At 34.3% G+C, this 19671-nt stretch overlaps 1 protein-coding gene across 1 annotated transcript; it reads right to left on the minus strand.

Moving 5' to 3' along the window:
- Nucleotides 1–874: 874 nt before the first annotated feature.
- Nucleotides 875–18587, minus strand: LOC101897862 (NGFI-A-binding protein homolog). Its single transcript, XM_011295133.3, has 6 exons — nt 17807–18587; nt 8370–8642; nt 7378–8297; nt 6009–6103; nt 5840–5924; nt 875–1394 (listed from the first exon to the last, which is right to left on the minus strand). The coding sequence occupies exons 1-6, from the start codon at nt 18234–18236 to the stop codon at nt 1071–1073; spliced, it is 2127 nt and encodes a 708-aa protein (XP_011293435.2). The 5' UTR covers nt 18237–18587; the 3' UTR covers nt 875–1070.
- Nucleotides 18588–19671: the final 1084 nt, after the last annotated feature.

A 19671-nucleotide genomic window follows, 5' to 3' on the forward strand; every position in this document is an offset into this window, starting at 1 on the left:
TTATATCTCAAGAATGGCTGGACCGATTTTTACAAATGTTGTCAATTCTGAATGACCTCCTGGCTTAAAAGTATAAAATCTAAAAAAACCGCATAAAAAGATGCCAATAATGATGTTAATATCGATTTTGTAGTATTTTGTGACATTTTTTAATTTTTCAAATTTTTTATCGCATGCGATTTTTTCAATTTGACTTATAATATTGAATTGTACATTTTGTAAAATTTTTCACCTTACAACACAGGTTGGGGTTATTATATAAAGATTGCAATTATCGTCCGATCCTCACGAAAATTTTCACAAGGGTAGAGTTAGACCACTACTTTTACGTGAAAAAATACCAACATTACCATCCTATGGAAAAGCTGAAAATGACTTACATGCGATATCTAAAATGGACAAAAAGGCGAACTTTTGGCTATTTATGCTGATTTCGTTGACAAATATAGCCAAATATCGTAGCAAATATCAAGCAAATCATATAGATGAGTATATTTTTGGAGATACAGAGGGGCCTCTTGCTTTTGGAGATGATCGTAAAATATTTAGGGGTTCAAATGAACCAAAAACAGAAAATTTTTCCTGATCACACAATTTAAACCAACCAACTGGGAATTTTGCATGAGAAGAGAGTTAGGGACAGGGCAGTGCTCCGTGACATAATTTCAAAAGCGAAATCTTCCAAAATGGATTTGGGCATAAGGGGGCTTCCAACATATTGTAGTGTTGTAGGGTATTACATGGTCGGCCCGCACGACTATAGCCTTTGCTTACTTGTTTTTTTTTTTTGTTTTTTTTTTTTTTTTTGATATAAGATTCGTATTCCTCATCCCACCAATAAAAACAATTAATTTTAATAATTTACATAAGGTTGGTCATTTTCTGTTGCAATGCTTTTAATATTATTTCTAATATTTATTAATCACAGTACTATAAATTACTTGTTGGCCATACTTCTATGAAATACATATTTCATTCTATTATTATTTTACAAATTGCACATTGTTCTCCTAATCGAATGCGATATTTATTCACACGCACACATTCTCAACTATATTATTGATGTAGGTTTATGTATCCGGCGATGATGTTTCCCGTTTCAAATGTATAGCCTCTTGCATTGTGGGACTTAAGGCCAAGGCAGGATTTGCCACAGCAATGATATGACCACCAGCCGCCGATATCACTTGAACATCGCCAGACATGGGACGGGTTTTTGTGGGAGTTGAACTTCGGTCCTCCACCAGTCGATTTGTGGTTGACGAAGGTGTCGGTGAGCCCATACTACTTGACTGTAAATCGAGTAGGGTGTTATTGTTGTTGACACAATCATTGGATTTCAGCAGCAATTTATCCAGGCAACTGACATTACGATCCTCTTCCGGTCCATTGTTCTAAGAAACAAAAAAACAACGATTTATATCAAATAATATATGGTTTTAAAAGTACTATTCTATGGAAAATGCAAATATCTTTGGGAAAAAAAACAAGAATTTCCGACTCTTTTATACTCTGCACCACAAAATGAATGGAATATTATATTTGTCATTACATCACATAGCGCTACACTAAAACTATTTTCCTGTATAAAAATTGACGTATTACAAAAAAACAAGTAAGAAAGCTATAAGTTCGGCCCGGCCGAAATATAGCTAAAATCATCAAAATACCGAATATAGGGTGGTACCATGGGGGTTATAAAACGTGGACCTAAATAATGTCGCTAAAATCATATGGGTGATATACGAAGACTTCGACCTGCACAAATAATTTTCTGTCATAGGCTGTAGTATCCATTACGAACTTCAAATGCCAAATTTGAAATAGTTCCGGTAAATAATGTCTCTAAAATACGAAGACGTGGGCCTATATAGCTCATTTTTCTGTCTTAGGCTGTAGTATTCATTACAAACTTCAATTACCAAATTTGAAACAATTCCGGTAAGAAATGTCGCTAAAATCATCAAAATACCGCATATCGGGAGGTACCGTTATATGGGGGCTACACGAAGACGTGGACCTACATGGCGCATTTTCAATACCAAAAGTCCTGAAGACATAATTCACATTTGAGTAAATTTTTATCAACTTACATCATTTCGTTCTGAATCTAGAGTGATTTCCACAGGCGGACAGATGGATAGACGGACGGCCATTGCTAAATCGACATTGAGTTTTATGCTGATCAAGATACCTCCATACTATGGTGGAGGGTATAAAAAAAACCTTCAAAATACTTGAAATCGAGCGGTACTGTTGCATGGAGGGTAAAAACAAAACCATAGATCGATTTCGATCATTTTTCGTGCACAGTTGTTTTATGATCCTAGCCCCTTTTTTTCAAAGAAATAGGAATTTTATATTAAGAGTTTGTGGTAGGTCCATATACAGGTCCATGTTTTACTATAGCCCCACATATTCAGTATTTTTTCGATTTTGGCTACATTTTCAGATTGCATTGGATTTTTTTCAAATTCGGCATTTGTAGTTCATGATGTGTTCTACAACCGGTTTCAAAATATTATCCATATCGGTCCAAGATTTCCATATAACGATACCCACCCATATTCTATATGTTGATGATCCTATCCGCATTTGTCCACGCTGTTTTGAATTTGGTATTTAAGACTCGCAACAGATAAGAATCCTTGTAGTCGAAAACTGTTCCGATTTTTGTATTGCCCCCTATAGCCGTTTAACCCATTTCATTGTATTTTAATACTTCAATTGTATTCTTCAACCAATCCCACTGATATTTGCAGATCAAATAGGGTATTGAAACCCAATGTTTTTTATACCCTCCACCATAGTAAGAATGGAATATTAAGTTTGTCATTTCATTTGTAACACTTCGAAATTTATATATTTTAGACCCCACAAAATATATATACATTCTTGATCAGTATAAAATACTATGTCGATTTAAGGATGACCGTCCGTCCGTCTGTCTGTCTGGGGAAGGAATTTAAGTAGGCTGATAAAATTTTACTCAAATGTGAGTTCATCTGCAGGACTTTTGGTATTGAAAATGCTATGTAGGCTATGTAGGTCCACGTTTTGTTCTAGCACCCATATAACTGTACCTTCATATATTCGGTATTTTGATGATTTACCGGAATTGTTTCAAATTTCGTATTTGAAGTTCATTATGGGTACTACAGCCTATGAAGATATTTGCATATGCAATCCAAGTCATCGTGTAGCCCTCATATATAAGTTATTTTAATGATTTTAGATACATTATTCCCCGAAACTGTTTAAAATTTCCAATTTCCAGTTCCTAATGGGTACTACAGTCTGTGGCAGAACCCAGACCCCAAAATAACGGTAACTCCCTATATTCAGTATTTTTAAGATTTTAACAGAATTTTTAACGATTTTTTTTTATACCCTCAGCCATATGGCTAAAACGTGGCTCATCGAAATAACGGTTTTAGACCCTAGGTCTCTTTGGACCAAATCCGTTTCAAATCATTTGGAGTCGATCTAGCGATGATCCGTCCGTCTCTCTGTCTGTCTGTCCAGCTGGTGCTCACGATAAATCTCGAAGGGAGAATCTTGGTACATCGGAATATTATTATCAAACTTAGATCGAGTTCGGAGATAACAATTAAAAGTTTTTATGGGAGAATTGTAATTATAATTTAAAGCATTTGTATCTTTTAAATTCGGACTTGTATTGCCACAATTAATTTGAAATCGGATAAAAATATATATGGGAGCTATATCCAAATCTGAACCGATCTCGATAAAATTTAGCAAATGTATTTCTGAGCTGTATTTGATATATTTCCCCAAATATTGTTGTTACAGAGTTCATATTACGGCTGCGGAGGACAAAAATAACAAATCGGATGAACAATATTTATGGGAGCTATAGCTATATCTGAATCGATTTCGATCAAATTTGGCATACTTATTTTGAGGTCCAATCTGATCGTATGTGCAAAATTCCATACTATTCGGACTGATATTACACGTTTGGTGCACAATAAAAGGCAAATCGGACGAATATATATATGGGAGCTATATCTAAATTTTGACCGATTACCTCCAATTTCAATAGGGTTCGTCCTTGGGCCAAAAAAATGATTTGTGCAAAATTTCATCTGAATAGGGCAATAAATGCGAACTGTACTTTGTTTACAAAAATACATGGACAGACGGACGGACGGACATGCATAAATCGACTCAGAATGTGATTCTATGCAGATCATCAAAAGTAACTATGGGTCTATCTCGTTTCCTTTTGCCTGTTACAAACAAATGCACAAAGACATAATACCCTGACCACCTTGTGGAGTAGGGTATAAAAATTACAGCACAGCAAGAGAAATGATGATCTAATTTTGCTCCCACTTTGCAAATCCTAGTATTTGCATCAATGCTAGGTCACTGAGAAACTGGACAATATCGGTACACACCATCAAGTACAACCACACCTACCACCCCCCCCCCCCCCCCCAAAAAAAAAAAAAAAAAGTTTTAAAAAATGTGATGCAAAAGTCCAATTGTCTTCAAAATACACACATCACAATATTTTTATTAAACCAAGGTTTGGTGTGAAGATTGAATATATTGGCCCACCCCTCCTGGTATCTCCCCCACAAAGGGTCAAAATTTTGAATATTTTGGAATTTCATAAAACGCAACATTAACATTCGATTCCATTTACACTTGATATATCTCAATATTTCCATCAACACAAGGTTTGTTATAAAGATGGTAGCGGTCGGACCATTCCTTCTGGTATCTCTCCCACAAAGGGTGAATAGGCAAAACGATCATAAAATCCGAAATAAGCATCCATTTCTCTTCATACACACCTTTTATTATTTTTACTAACACAAGGTATGCTTTGAAAATGGAATATGTCGGTCCACTCCTTCTGGTACCTCCCCCACAAATGGCCGAAATTTTCAAAAAATATATTTTCTGCACAGCAAGAGAAACGATAATCTGATTTTGTGCCAACTTTGCAAATCCAAATATTTTCGTCAGTGCTAGGTCTGATCCACTCCATCAAATACCTCCCCCACAAAGTGTCAAAATTTGGAATAATTACAACTCTCATAAAATGTGATGTAATAATCCGATTATCTTCAAATTTCACACACCCCAATATTTTCATAAACCCAAGATCTGGTGTTAAATATAGGTCCATTCCTTCTGGTACCTCCCCCACAAAGGTCGAAATTTTAAATATCCATTAAGCTCATAAAACGCGAAATTAACATCGGATTCCATTTTGACTTGGCACATCTGGATATATCTATTAACACAGGATCTGTTCAAAAAACGGTGGAGATTTGACCATTTCTTCTGGTACCTCCCCCACAAAGGGTCAAAGTTTTGAATAACCAAAAAGTTTATAAAATCCGAAATAAGCATCAGGTTCTCTTTATATTACACACACATCTCATTATTTCCACTAATAAAAGATCCGTAGTGAAGATGGGATATATCGATCCACTATCGATCCTTCTGGTACCCCCCCCCCCACAAAGGCTAAAAATCTTGAATATCCATGAAGCTCATAATAAGTGAAATTAGCATCCGATTTCATTCCAGACTTGGTACATCCCAATATTTCCATCAACACAACACATTCCAAACCTAGCACGTCGCTATATTTATATCATGCTTATTTAGGTCCGATACGAAGTGGCCAATATTGGCCCATTCTTTCGGAACCTACTGTATAAGGGGTTAAACATTTGAATAATCATAACAGAAGTCAACATATTTTAAAATAAATACTTACGTCATTTCCCTTTTCCCAAATTTCCAAAAAAAAAAAAAATATAAAAATTTAATTAAAAACGAAACACATACTCACTGGCATAGAAGGCGGCGAACTGGAATTGCTAAATGAAAATCGCGATTCCTGGTCTTGGTCATCCAAATCATTGGGTTTTGTTAAACTGGTTATGAGAAAAAAAATGAAAAATAATTGAGTTTCCTCTGTTTTGCACATAAGCCCAATTTCCCTTAAAAAAAAAACTTACGTGAATTTTGCAATATCGGCCAAATCAAAGGGAGGCTTTGCTGCAAATTTCTGGTACATGGCAAACAGGTTGTAACGTGGATCCTCCACCGAATCCTTTAAAGGATTAATTTTTATGATTTTTTAGCATTTTTTTAGTGGTATTTCTTTGTTTTGGATTTCTTTACTTTTTTTTCTTAAGGCTCTATGAAATAAATACGCAGCAGGATTTGTTTTTGGTTTTCTTTAAGCATTTATTCAAAATTAATAGTTGGCAGCAGATACAGGAAGTCGTTGGTGGAAAATGTTTAAATAAAATATGCTAAGCTTAACAATAACAGACTACAAAACTAATAACAAAAACAAAATAAAAGTAATAGTTTTAAATAAAAAACCAAACAAACAAAAACAAAACTCAACTAAAAATAAATAATTAAAAACCAATATACCATTACCAAGCACTATTTTACAAATGTTAATAACAAAATAAAAAATTAAAGATTATTAATCTAGGCAATTAAAAACTAAAAGCTTTATATATTTAAATTACATTTACAGTTAGAAAACGATAGAATTTTCAAATTTTAGCAATGGCAACTCTGGAAAAAATATTTCACAATTCCACTGGGAAATTTGGTCAGGGACTCCAACACAATCATCAAAAAAATTAGGGTCTTCAGATTTTTCGAAGAAGCATCTTGGAATTCTCCTCGAAGAAAGTCTGATATGACTATAAAAGTTAAGTTTTTAAAAAAACCGAAAATAATAGCTAAATACAAGCGACTATCAGCAGAAAATTGTTAAAAATTAAACTATAACAATTGCAGATAAATAAGATATATAAAGGAAGAGATGTTATAGGTCTAAGCGATAGATAATGGAAGAATAGCTAAGAATTATTAAAAGCAGGATGAGGGATCTGCCCAGGTATGTACACAATGTAATAATTCCCAGAGAGCTTTATTAATCTAAAGAATGAAGATAGATACAATGGACGGGGACTGGAAAGCTTTTAAAATAAATAAATTAAAATAACAGCTAAAGCTTTCCAAAAAGCCACAACTAACAGTTCAAAATTCCGTGGCCTCTCAAAAGCTTCGGAATCTTGACACTCCAAGGAAATCTAATGGCAAACCTGAAATCAATAAACTCAATACTATTTGGCTTCAAAGTTAACGTTTTCTAAGGAAAAGCTTTACAAAAAGCCATACTTGAAAAAGCTCACCACCATTGCAGGGAAACAAAAGCTGTAAAAAATATTTTGCATTTGGAAGAGTAATCCTCTCTTTTTCTCTTTTTTCAAAAGCCATAACCATTCCAGCAGAAGCCCGAAAAATAAAACTTTAAAGCTCAACGATGCCAATTTAATGTTCGTTTTTTGTTACTCTTACCCGATTACTATCGGCTAACGACAAACTAGCATCCGAAGATGCCAATCTCTGACGTTTGTTTGGTGTGGAGTTATTCGTTTCATTCGATTCGCATTCAAGCATTGACGAGGCCGAACGAATTTGCCCGGAGGCATTTTGAGTGGCGCCAACCATTTGGGTCAATAAATTACCATAACGGGCAATAGAGGCGGAATGGCCAAAACCAGCATCCTTAACAATTTGTCGGGCCAAGGGAAACAACTCATCTCGGCGTGTTAAAAGGGCCGGCACCAAACGACACAATTGAGCAGCGGCCTCATTTACGCAGACCTCGTGCAGGGTTAATGGTTTCTCGGGACGACGTTTGCAATCGAAGCGACCATATATGGCAGAATACTTACGAATTTCATCCATGCGTCGTGGATCATTTTCACTCATGGCCATGACCTGTTCCAGCTCACGGCTGGTACGTTTCTTGGAGGTATGGGCACGCGGCTCACGTTGTGGCAACTGAGAGGCAATTTTCTCAGCACCCATGGTGATGCGAGCAACCTGCATTTCACTGAGAACCGGTGTTAGTTGGGGAGAGCTGGAGGTAACCTGGTGGGAGGTGTTTGAACCAACTCCAGCATTACCTGGCATTTGGGGTATATTGCCTAAGGCTTGAGGTCTTTCGGTGGGGTGGCTTAGGGAGGAGGGAGGCAAAACATGGCTGGTGACGGGATTATGGGCAGGCAAGGGAGGTAGGGAACAAATTTGTGATAACAGATGGGCAGAGGCAGAGGCCGTGGCACCAGGAGCCACCGTACTAACCAAGGGTGTGGGATTAAAGGGGGCATTGGGATTGAATGTTGGATATTTGGGACGTATGGGTCCAGGAGAACGAGAAAGCTCAGCATTGTATATAGCAGTGCTCGATTTGGCAGGAGTTTCAAATTGACCTGTAAGGAGAAAAAGAAGAAGGAATTTAATAAAATCTCCAACATTTATTGTTAGGTTATTTGCTAACTTACCAGCATTGTGATTGAGAGGTTGCTGAAATTGGCTGGGATTCAGGGCCCATTCATGTAGGGCCTTCTGCAGGCGTCTAACATGCAATGGCTTTGAGGCCATACCCACCAGGGCCATAATTTCCAAAAATTCCTCCTCGCCAGCCTCATACAATTGCTGTACATCATCGCCACCCATTTCCAATAAGGTGTCATAGTAGGCCAAGAGACTGGCTTTCTGGAGGACACGATACAGCTGAACTTCGGCCTCATTGTTGGGACGAGAAGTAGCCACCACTGAAAATAAACAAAAAAAAAAAAAAAACAGAAAAAATTAACATTTGAAACCAGTTTTTTCAGGGGATTTTTGATTCGAAAAAAAAACTACAAAACGGAAAGACAAAATTCCCACTGTATTCTTAAAACTATAAGAAAAAAATCACGTATTTTTTATCCATAAAATGCAATGTTTTTACCTAACATAACCCTTTCTTCACTTCACCAAAAAAAAAAAAACATAAATCCTTTACCCAACAGCAAAAAAAACTGGCCCTCACTTTACTACCCTTGCCCAGTCAGTCAACCAGCCACACCGGTCTCTCAACGACCATTCAAACTAATTTGAATAAGGACACACAAGTCTTCCTGTTCTGTCGTGGTGGCGGCATTGTAGAGATTCATTTCGCCTGGCTTTAGGGGAGGATGGTCTGGGGGTTTGATTTTTTTGTCTGTCTGTTAAATTTAAATACCCATCACTGATCACAATTCATGAAGGGAGAAGAAAAAAAAAAGGATCATCATCATCATTCAGCTTGTTCTGCTTTAATTTATCTTGTTTTTTTTTTTTTTTGGTAGATTTTTTATTCAAATTTTTTTGTTGTTGTTTATCACTTTCAGTTTTTTTTTCTAAAGATTTGTGGAAGTTTTAACCCAAAAAGGGGTAAATATTCCTTCAATTGAAAGCGTGAGAATTTTCATAGATAATTGTTTTCAGATTTGATGTTCCGGTGGTCTTCTATTTAAGTTTTTTTTATTTGAAATAATTTTTCTGAAAGGCAGGCATTAAAAAAATGCGACCAGAAACATGTTTATTTTTGTTAATGTCATGTTATGTGACCAGTTATGTCATTTTGTTGACATTCCATTGACCAGAGGCTGGTTTAGATGGCAAAAACTGTGTTAAATATTCTGGAAAAATATGTGACTAAGATTCTCTTAATAAAGAGATGCAATGAAAGAGCAAATTGGCCCAAAAACAAGAAAAGAGGGAATTGAGGAAAAAACTGTTAGATGAAATAGTGAGGCGTTTTGAACGGCTACTGAGAGAACTAATGAAAATAACAATCTAAGAAAGATATTGCAGCGTACAATACCTTAATAATTCCAATTTTGTCTAAATCGATTGGAATTAGAAATCGTGGCTATAAATTAAAATATAAATTTTTTACAGACTTAAGTCTCTTATTCCAAATCATTTGGGCGCCATTTCGATCGTTTCTAGAAAACTTTTGATTTAATTGCACTAAAATCGATTGGAATTGGAAATTGTGGCTCCCAAAAATTTTGCGTTCTTTACAATGCTACTTTCAGATAAAATAGGTTTTTTGCTACAAATGTTAGTCTCTAATTTCAATTCATTTGGGCGCCATCTCGTGTGATGCAAGAAAACTTTTAATTTTTTTTTACTAAAAATAGAATTGTGCTTGCCTTAGGTTATGGCCAAGGTCACCGTAAGTTTTCGCCAATGTCATAGCCCTATTTCAACTCTTCCTAAACTAATCTCCAGTTATACAAGTATTTCAATGGGTTCTAAGTCGGATTTCAAGTGATTTTTTTTCAAAGAAATAAATTCAAAATACGATCGGAAATTGCAATCGTGGGTCTATAAAATTTACATTCATTGCAAAGCTACCTCTAAATAGGATAAATATTTGCAACAAATTTCATTTCGTTGCCAATTGTCAATTCATTTGGGCGCCATCTCAAAAATAGAGTTGTAGCCAAGATCATCTTTCCCTCTTTCTTATATCCCAAGAACAAAATCGTACAACTATTTTAATGCGTTTTTAAGTCAGCTTCGAGTGATTTTAGCAAGAAAGTACACTTTTTTGCGTCTAAATCGATCGGAATTGGATATTGTGTGGCTATAAAATAAATACATTCCACAAACATAAGTCTCCAATTTTTATTCATTTGGGCGCCATGTCAATTGTCGCCAGAACATTTGGTTTTTATTGCAATCAAAATAGAATTGTATTTGATTGAGTTATATCCCTGAAGGTTATTGTGCCTTTTTAAGCTCATACAAGTTGCTATTTAGATTCTATAACAAAACATTTGGGCTCCATCTCTATTGTTGGGCTAAAAACTGAATTGGTGGTTCCTTGGATGAATTGTGGTTGATGAAGTTGCAGCCAAGATCATACATTTGGGCGCCACCTTGATAGTCGTCAGAACCCTTTTTTGCAATGAAAATAGAATTGTGTTTGATTGAGTTATAGTCCTCTTTTATACCCATACAAGTTTCAGCTATTTAGATGATATATCTAAACATTTGGGCGCCATTTGTTTTGTTGGTATAAAAAATGAATTGGGGATTCCTTTGGTAGGATTTGTGTTTGCAGCCAAAATCACAACCCTCTTTCAAACCTATACCATTTGAGGTATTAAGATGTTATATGAAAACATTTGGGCGCCACTTCTTTTATTGGGAATATCTTTGGCTCATCAAATTCGCTGAGACAATGTACGCAGCAGAGTTTATTAATTAGTTCATATTTTTTAATGGAGAGAGTTTCGTACTCTGAGAGCATTCCCGAGCGATTTTAGCACGTTAAATGGAGAAAAAATGAGATGAATTCAAGATATTAAAAGTAAAATGGAAATTTTTGTATGATTTTTTTTTTTTTTTGAAATGTGTTGATTTTGCCTCTGTAAAGTACATATGTAAATTTTCGGACAATTGAATTCAAAAGAAAATAATTTTTGCTTTTCCCATGCCCCACAATATGGAAAGAGGATTTTTTTATCACTTCATTCCTCTGGTTGCCCGTGAATATATTTGTCCCTCATTTTCTCTTCAACGAATCCTTAAAATCGAGAAGCTTTCTTTCCTTTCAACCTTGCTGTCAAGTGACAAAATGCAGTGAAATATAATGCAAAAAGAAACTCAAAAGACAAAAAAAAAAAAAAACAAACAACAAACAAGCCAAAGGAAAAACCAAAAAAAAGTGGAGAATGTATTTTGCAGCAATAAATATATGATACGTGATTTTAATATAAAGTAAATGTGTGGCGGGAAACTGAAACTAGCCAACGAGCCACAAAGAAATGATCTAAACAAAATTCGAAAACAAAACAAAAAAACACAACAATGCAGAAGTCGAAGAAAAAAGCCCCAAACAGCATCAGGGACAATAACACAAAGGAAAGAAAAAAAGAATATTATCATGTTGTTGCCTCGGTTTTTTTTTTATCATGATCATGATTATTGGTTTCATTAAAATTTACTAGAGATCGAGCAGAGAATGTTTTTTTTTTCAGATTTTGCAACAACGTGCAACTTGGTGCTGGTGGCAATATGTATTGCCTCCTTCATTACTTAATGTGATGATGACTGTCCGGGCTGTTGGTTGGGGCCAAGTTAACGCACTCGCCGGCCAGCCAGCCAGCCAACCAACTATTTAACAATGCTGCCTCTTTAAATGAATGTTGTAGCATTTTGCAAACATTGTCATTTGCTAAATATGTTGTTGGGTTTTTTTGTTGGCTATAGCAGAAATAACAGCAGCCAGCTCATAAGTAAAATGTGAAAATGAGCGTAAACATGGTAACCCCCACACCAAACGGAGGCTGCCCTTCTTTAGCCTGGCTGGCTGGCTGGCTGGCTGGCTATCATCTAAGCCAGAGGTGAAAGAAACCAATGCTGACAATGGGGCAAAAATGACAAGAAGGAAACAAATAGCAGCAGCAACAAAAACCACACAACAACTTTAGAATCAGTTTCTTTGGCACTTGTCCAGACAACACAAGACGACGAAGAAGAAGAAGCAGATAGGTAGCAGGAGGCCCATACAACAGTATTTATAATGACATACGACGCCACATGCCTAAGTACCCGCCAACATTTTAAAATGACAAAACCAAAACTCAAACGCGCAAAAAAAAAAAATCGCCCCCTCTAGGGGGGGAGGCAAACAAATACGACAGCTAACCAGGCGGAAGCATGATAGTGATGCCACTAGCGGTGGCCATGATGGTGCTGATGATTCCAGAGGCCACTCTGCTCTGCATGTGCAATATTAAATGATCACCAGCCAAAGGTAAAAATTACCACAACGATTGGTCATTTAAAGCAATTGATTATTGCCAAAGGAAGAAAAACTCCCAGGCATCAGCAGCAGCAGCAGCAACAATATGTCACAATGAAGAAAGGAAAAAATTAAACGAAATGGCCATGTCTCCAAAGACCAACCTCTTAATGATCATTATCCTTGCTGTTGTGTCAACACAACTATTTGTTTGTTCTCAGGCAGCCGTACGCAATAGGTCTTATGGCTGGCAGACTGTTTGTTTTTATGTGGCCACAATGATAAATTAAAAAAGAAAATGTTTTTCTTAAATGGCCAAATTCTTTGTCGATCAAAATTCTTTTGGAGCCACCATCATCACCAGCCATCATAAAAACCCCACAAAACCCAAGGTAACCTCTGAGGAAGAAAAACCCCTTGGACAAACAATTGAAGGCTGCAAAGACGTGCTAATGGCCAACAATAATCACAAAACATAAGACTGGCATTGCTGCTTTTTAAATATAAAAATATAAATCGATATTGGTATTTGTGGTTGGTTGGCTGGATGGAAAAGATTGGTGGGGTGGCCACAACGTCGAAAAAAAAGTAATAACAATAATAATGACAAAAACCAATAACTTGGCCCTTCGAATTTAAGAAAAATGCATTGGAATTTATAAAGTTACCTACCTATGTTTATAAAAAGACAGAAAAAAAGACGTTTCTTCTGCCAATACTTTTTATAGTTTTTGGTAGATCCTGCAGCAGGAAAGCTCATAAAAATTGCCCAAAAGTCTAGAGATTTTTGAGGCAAGAAAAGTCTTGGCAAAATAAAAACACTAAAGCATAAAAATAAAGTTCATACTTTTGGGAAAAGGGAAATGTTTTTTTGTTTAACTCCCCACCAGGCCACGGTTGAAGATATCAAATCTCAGACGAGTGGTAATTTTAAATGCGGCCACTAGATGGCCGTTGGGTTGAAAGCCTTGCTAATATAAAATTATGCTCCTAATGATACATATTTGAAATTTTCATTTTTAAAGAGAGAGAGCGGGACTTAGGATTATTATGGAGCAAAAGAGAAAAATGAATAAAACGAGAATTGATTAAAGTGTATGTGTGAGAGAAAGAGAGAGAGATATGATTATTATGCAGCAAAGGAGAAATATTAATAATGCTAGAATTGATCAAAGTCCATCAATGAGTGTGTGTGAGAGAGAGCTATGGAGCTATGATTATTATGGAGCAAAAGTAACAAATGAATAAAGCGGGTATTGATCAAGGCCCATCAAAAAAGGTTTAGGGTATTTAAAGCAATACTAAATTGTGGTTGACATACTCCCCACCCCCACTCTGTCAAATTTCCCATTAAATTTAGGGATTAGTTTTCAAACCCAAAGTTGACATCTAGAGGGAACTGTTTTAAGCGATAAATGTCAAAATTTACTAAATTCTAGAGGCCCATGGAGCAATAATTATAGAGCAAAAGAGAAAAATTAATGAAGCGGACACTGATTTAGGTGAAAAGGTATAGGGACTTCAAAGCAAGTCTAAATTTAAATACCTCATTTCTGTCAAATTTCTCACTCAATCCAAGAATTAAATTGTAAATCCAATGTTAACATCTAGGGGGAACTGTTTGATAATTTCCCCTTAAATTAAATATAAGAAACAGTTTTTTTCTTTTACATTTTATATAAAGACAGACAGTACAATATTGTCAACATTTTGATATCTAGATGGCGCCTTGCATCAGCATAAATTTTGAATTTATTTTTTTTTTTTTCTTTTTTCGCCTTGAAGGTTTAAACTTTAAGATTGTCAAATATGATTTTTATTTTCTCTTTATACCGAATACCTTTTGTGAAAAAGACCTAAACTCTCGTTTGAAACTAGACTATGCTTCACTTGAAAATTGGTTGTACAGTATTGATCCGTAGATGGCGTTCGATGTAAACTCATACAGATGGCCTACTGGGAACATTTGCGTTATTTTTGCTCAGAAACTTTCATATACATCAGAAAGTGTTCCACAGCTTTTTGACGGTCTCTTGAATTTGGGTTTGAATTGTTCCATACCTTTTCCTCTCGATCACGAGTTTGATTTAAACATAGGCTATGCTTCTGTTGTACATTGGTGGTATAATATTGATGTGTAGATGGCGTTCAACGTAAACAGTTTGTGAAATCGGCTCTAAGAGATCTATTTTGGCCCTAAAGTAAAGGAAAACTAGCAAAATGTGAAATCTATATGGCAATCTTTCAAAATTGATATATCAGACAATCAGAAGCTGGCAATTAAGTTACTATTTTTATTCTAGCAAAATTTAATAAAAATGTCAATTTTCGTTTAAATTTTTTCTAAGAAAGTAGTAAAACAGGATGTCATGTTTAATAATCTTAAATTCGACTTTAGTAGTTTTCCGGATAAGGGTACGGTTTTCATGTTTAAAATTGTAAAGGGATAAACCTATCACAATAATTGGAAAATAATGATTGAAAAATTATAAAAAAAAGGATGAAAAAACAAAGATTTTTTTAAACTCAGGAAATTTTCTGCGGAAAGTGAAGATCTATAGGGAGTTAGATGGAATAATGAAATCCTAAATGTAGCTTGTGTCATCTAGCGTGTGTTTTTCATACATGATGTATTTCAACCTAGACTTATTCATGTGTAGATGGCGCCCAACATTAATTTTGTAATGAAATGTTCTTTGAGATAGTTTACATATTTTGCATAGATCAATTAAAAAAAAAAAAAACAAATATAAATATGCAAACATCGGAATTCAAAACATTTGAATTAAAATGATAAATAGGGAATATGTTGAAAAAATAAATTCCCATATGCAGCGTATGCCCTCTAGTGGATGCATTTTCAGCCTTGTCTTATTGATGTGTAGATGACGTTCAGCATCAATTTTTTTGTAATTAAGTTTGATTTGAGGAAGTTTACATGAATTTAAAAATTCATCGAATGTTATTGAGAAGGTTTGCCTAAAATTATAATTTTAAAAAGGAGAATATAAATTGTTCCTAATACCTCATTCTAGGATACGAATTTTATTAAATGGTAACAAATACTGTACATTTTTTTTAGTAATCAAATAAAACCATATTTAATGCAATGAAATAATGTTTTTTTTAGATTGGCAACAAGTTTTACCGGTTTCCCAAAAACGGTTGCAACCGTTACTACTTTATTTTATATAGAAATCTGTTTCTTTTCAATTTTCTGAATTACCTTTTGCCAAAATATCACAAAACAAAAAATCCTCCCTTAGTTCATATTTTATTCCACTAACATTCAACAAGAACAGATAACATCCAATCAAAATTTCTCGATTATTACAATAGTATAGTATCCACAGTTTTGTTTTGTTGTTTTAAAAACTAGGCCTTGCTATAGGTTAAAGGCAACAAAAAAAAAAAAAAACGAGAAAAGAAAAAAAAAATGAGGGACACAAACAGAAAACACCACCCCTAAATTTATTTGTGATTGAAAGAAACTACCCTCTCGCAAGGATATTATTTACCGGTCTTCCTGTTGGTTATTCGAAGTACATAAAAGGTCTACATTTTCTTATTGGATTTTTCTTCGACAAAAAACAGTCACTTACGAATTCATATCATGTCGAACATGAGGAAAAAGGATTAACATACATTAAAAACACCAAAATACCTGAATGCCAGGACAAACGCCCCGAGGGGTCCTTTGTTTGTTTCTTCAAATATTTGCATATTCTTTTTAGTTTCTTTTTTTTAATTTTTCAAAGAATTCTGGAGTTATAGTACAGTTTGATTTGAATCGGAAGACGTTTTTTATTATTACAATTACGAAAAAAAAATTGAAGGTAGATTTTGAATATTATATTTGGAAACATACAATTTTGATATTTTCTGGAGCAAAACAGAAGAGAGGGTGAAAAATAATTTTGCATTGAAATGTTTGCTAGTGTGTCCCATCATTTTCAGTCATAAATGTAATCCCTTTTATTTTCAGTATTTCGAATAAAAAAATTAATTAGTTTTTTTTAATTATTTCCTCCTTATTTTGTCTTTTTTTTTTTGGATATTTTAAATTTTAATTATTTTCCATCAAAATAACTTTGAAACCTCTTCAAAATAAGAGCCAATTCTAGTCCACTAACCTGTTTTTTATTTATTTTTTTTTTGTTTTTTGGAATTTGAGGTTAGGTATTGAATATGGAAACAAATTTAAAAATAAAGAAAAAAAAAAAGTAGTTATAATTCTTAGTACCTTAAATTTGAGGAAGACTTGATGGGAAGAAATATTTTTTAATTGAGGTTATAAGCCTAGATTTTTTATATGAATTTTCAAAATAGGAAGATTTCAGAAATTTGAACTCAAAAACAAACCAAATATTCAAAAAATATTAACACCACAATGACTTTTTTAGAAACTCGTTTTTTTTTTTGGCTATAAAAAATTGTTTATTTATTTATTATTATTATATTTTTTTTTAAATTTTTAATGGAAATTATTGAATTTTCCATCAAAAAACTTGATTTTATATACAATAACAATTTTCGAAATTTAAAATATTCAAAAACTATTAACATTTAACCAAAATGACTTGTTTGAGAACTCATTTTTTTTTTTTTTTTGTTATAAAAAATTCTAAATTTGTCTCGAAGATTAGTCTAGACGAGACTCTTTTTCTTGTTTTTTTTTTTTTTTTTAATGAGTTTCTTAAAAAAATAACTTTTTAATAACCAAGCTTTTAAATGACATTATTCCAATTTCAAATTATTTTTATTTAAATAATTACGTTTTCGAATTACTTTATTTTTAAGAAAGAAAAAAAAAACGTTTTTTTAACATTTAATAAAAATTGAGGCATTTGAATCCAAAAAAAAAAAATAGCTTGGTCTAAGAAGGGAACTTCTTATCTATCCTAACATTTAAACCAAAAATTATTTCGTGACTTAAAAAATAAAACATTTTTCCATACCCCAATTTTAAATTATTAAAAAAAGATATATTTATGTAATTGATTTTTTTGTCACCAAAAATTTCCGATCATGACTTTTGTTAAAAATTCCAAAGTTTTCCCATTTCCTTCTCCTTTTAATTTTTTTTAATTAATTTCAATATTATATTTTTTATATAAATATAAATAAAATAAAAAATTGTTCGCTACTTACTTGTGCCATTTGCATTGCGTCCAAAAATCTTATTCGGCGGACTCAGTATGGGGCTGGATGATGCCGACGGTGCTGCCGAGAGGGAACGTTGACCCTCCGATATGCCACTGGCCAAGGACAAATTATTGCTGTCATCCTGTTTGCCGGTATCCAAAGGTAGAATTTGCAAAAGTGGGGTATGTTGTTGTTGTGGAAATGAGGCAGCGGCAGCTGTTAGATTTGTGGCAAGGCTGCCACAGCTACTGCTAATTGTGGCCGGTGTGGAACAGGCAGAGGCGGATAGCGATGAAGATGATGTTGTTGTCAAAGCCAATGGTGTGGACAACGATGTTATTGAGGCGGCGGAGGAGGTGGCTGTAGAGGCATTTGTTGTCGTACTGGCGGATGTTGTTGTTAAACACTGAGCTGAACTTCCGTTTGAAGATTCCATATTTTGATTTTTTTTTTAAATTTCGCGAAACACAACAATAAAACAAACACACACACACAAAAAAACTTAACAACAAAGTCCCAGGGAAAAGGACACACAACGTGGAGAAATAACAAGGAGAAAACAGAGAACTAACAACACCACAGGTATAACCATGCAATTCTTCTTCTTTTTATCTATTAAACTACTATTCTGACTAAATAGAAATCATTAAAAAAATAAACTAAATTTAAAAACAAAACAATTAACTAAATAAAAAGTCAACTCGTTGTTGTTGTTTTTTTTTTTCTTTTTTTGAAAAATATACGAAGTTTCTCTTAGATAATTTCTTTTAAAACTGTAGTACCGCTCTGGACGAGATCAGACTGTGTTCTGTTGAGCCTTTGGCTTGGTGGACACTATCGTAACCCTTGCACGACGCAAACTTGGCCACACACGCATGCGCACACACACACAAACTTCCTCTCTCTCTCTCAGGGAATCTTGTTAAACGGCTTTTTTATTTCATTATACCCTTGGCATGGCACCACAAGCAATCCTTTGGGGGAAGGAAATGTTCTTTAAGTGTACACACACACACGCACTGATAGCACAGGATACCCTCTCCCATTACCGGGGCCAAGGTGAAAGGGTTAAAGGTTCTCTCAACAAATCAACGAACTCACCCATGCATGTCAAAGTTGAACAGTTAAGGGTGAAATCAAAACTGATCTTATTGGATTCCTAGCTCTTAATTCTAATGTATTAAAGACCCTCAATTTCGCTCTTACTCTCGCTCTCTCACTCTCTCCTTGGACTCCGCCTTTGAGAGTAAATAGAAATCTATTTTTTTTTTCATTTAATACGCACAATTTGAAGAGGGTTACGTTATGTCCTTGTAGATCAACACATTTTTTGGCATTTGCATAGGAATGTGATTTGGTTGAATATCTGCATGTGTATGTGTGTGATATTCTTTTTATATAAACTTAACTATTTGTCTATCTCCTTCTTGCCTATTTACCAAGTGAATTTTGAAGTTTTTTTTTTTGTGGAAATATGTTTTTTTTTTCTTTAATTATTTTTCTATTGTTCGACATGGTGCTGTAGGCATTTCAAATGGACAATTGTTTGGTACATGGGGGAATTTTTAAGGAAGCTGACATTAGATTTTGGCGCAAAGTTCTTTTTTCACTTTTGGAAATTTATAAGACAATTTTTTAGGAATACAGAAATAACGGCTTTTGCTGTCTATAGGCTTAGAAAATGTTGTTTGGTTTTTCTATAGAACTTTAACGTATTTCTGGAATACAATAGAAAAATGTATTTTTTAAGGATACACATGCATTCAAGGATTCTGTTTCTTTAATTATCTATTGTGTATTTTTTATATGATTCATGGTGAGGAATATCAAATTTATGAGAATGTCTAGGGTATTTATTATTTTCGCCTTTG

This window comes from Musca domestica, unplaced genomic scaffold, assembly GCF_030504385.1.
Source record: "Musca domestica strain aabys unplaced genomic scaffold, Musca_domestica.polishedcontigs.V.1.1 9, whole genome shotgun sequence".
Classification (NCBI taxonomy): domain Eukaryota; kingdom Metazoa; phylum Arthropoda; class Insecta; order Diptera; family Muscidae; genus Musca; species Musca domestica.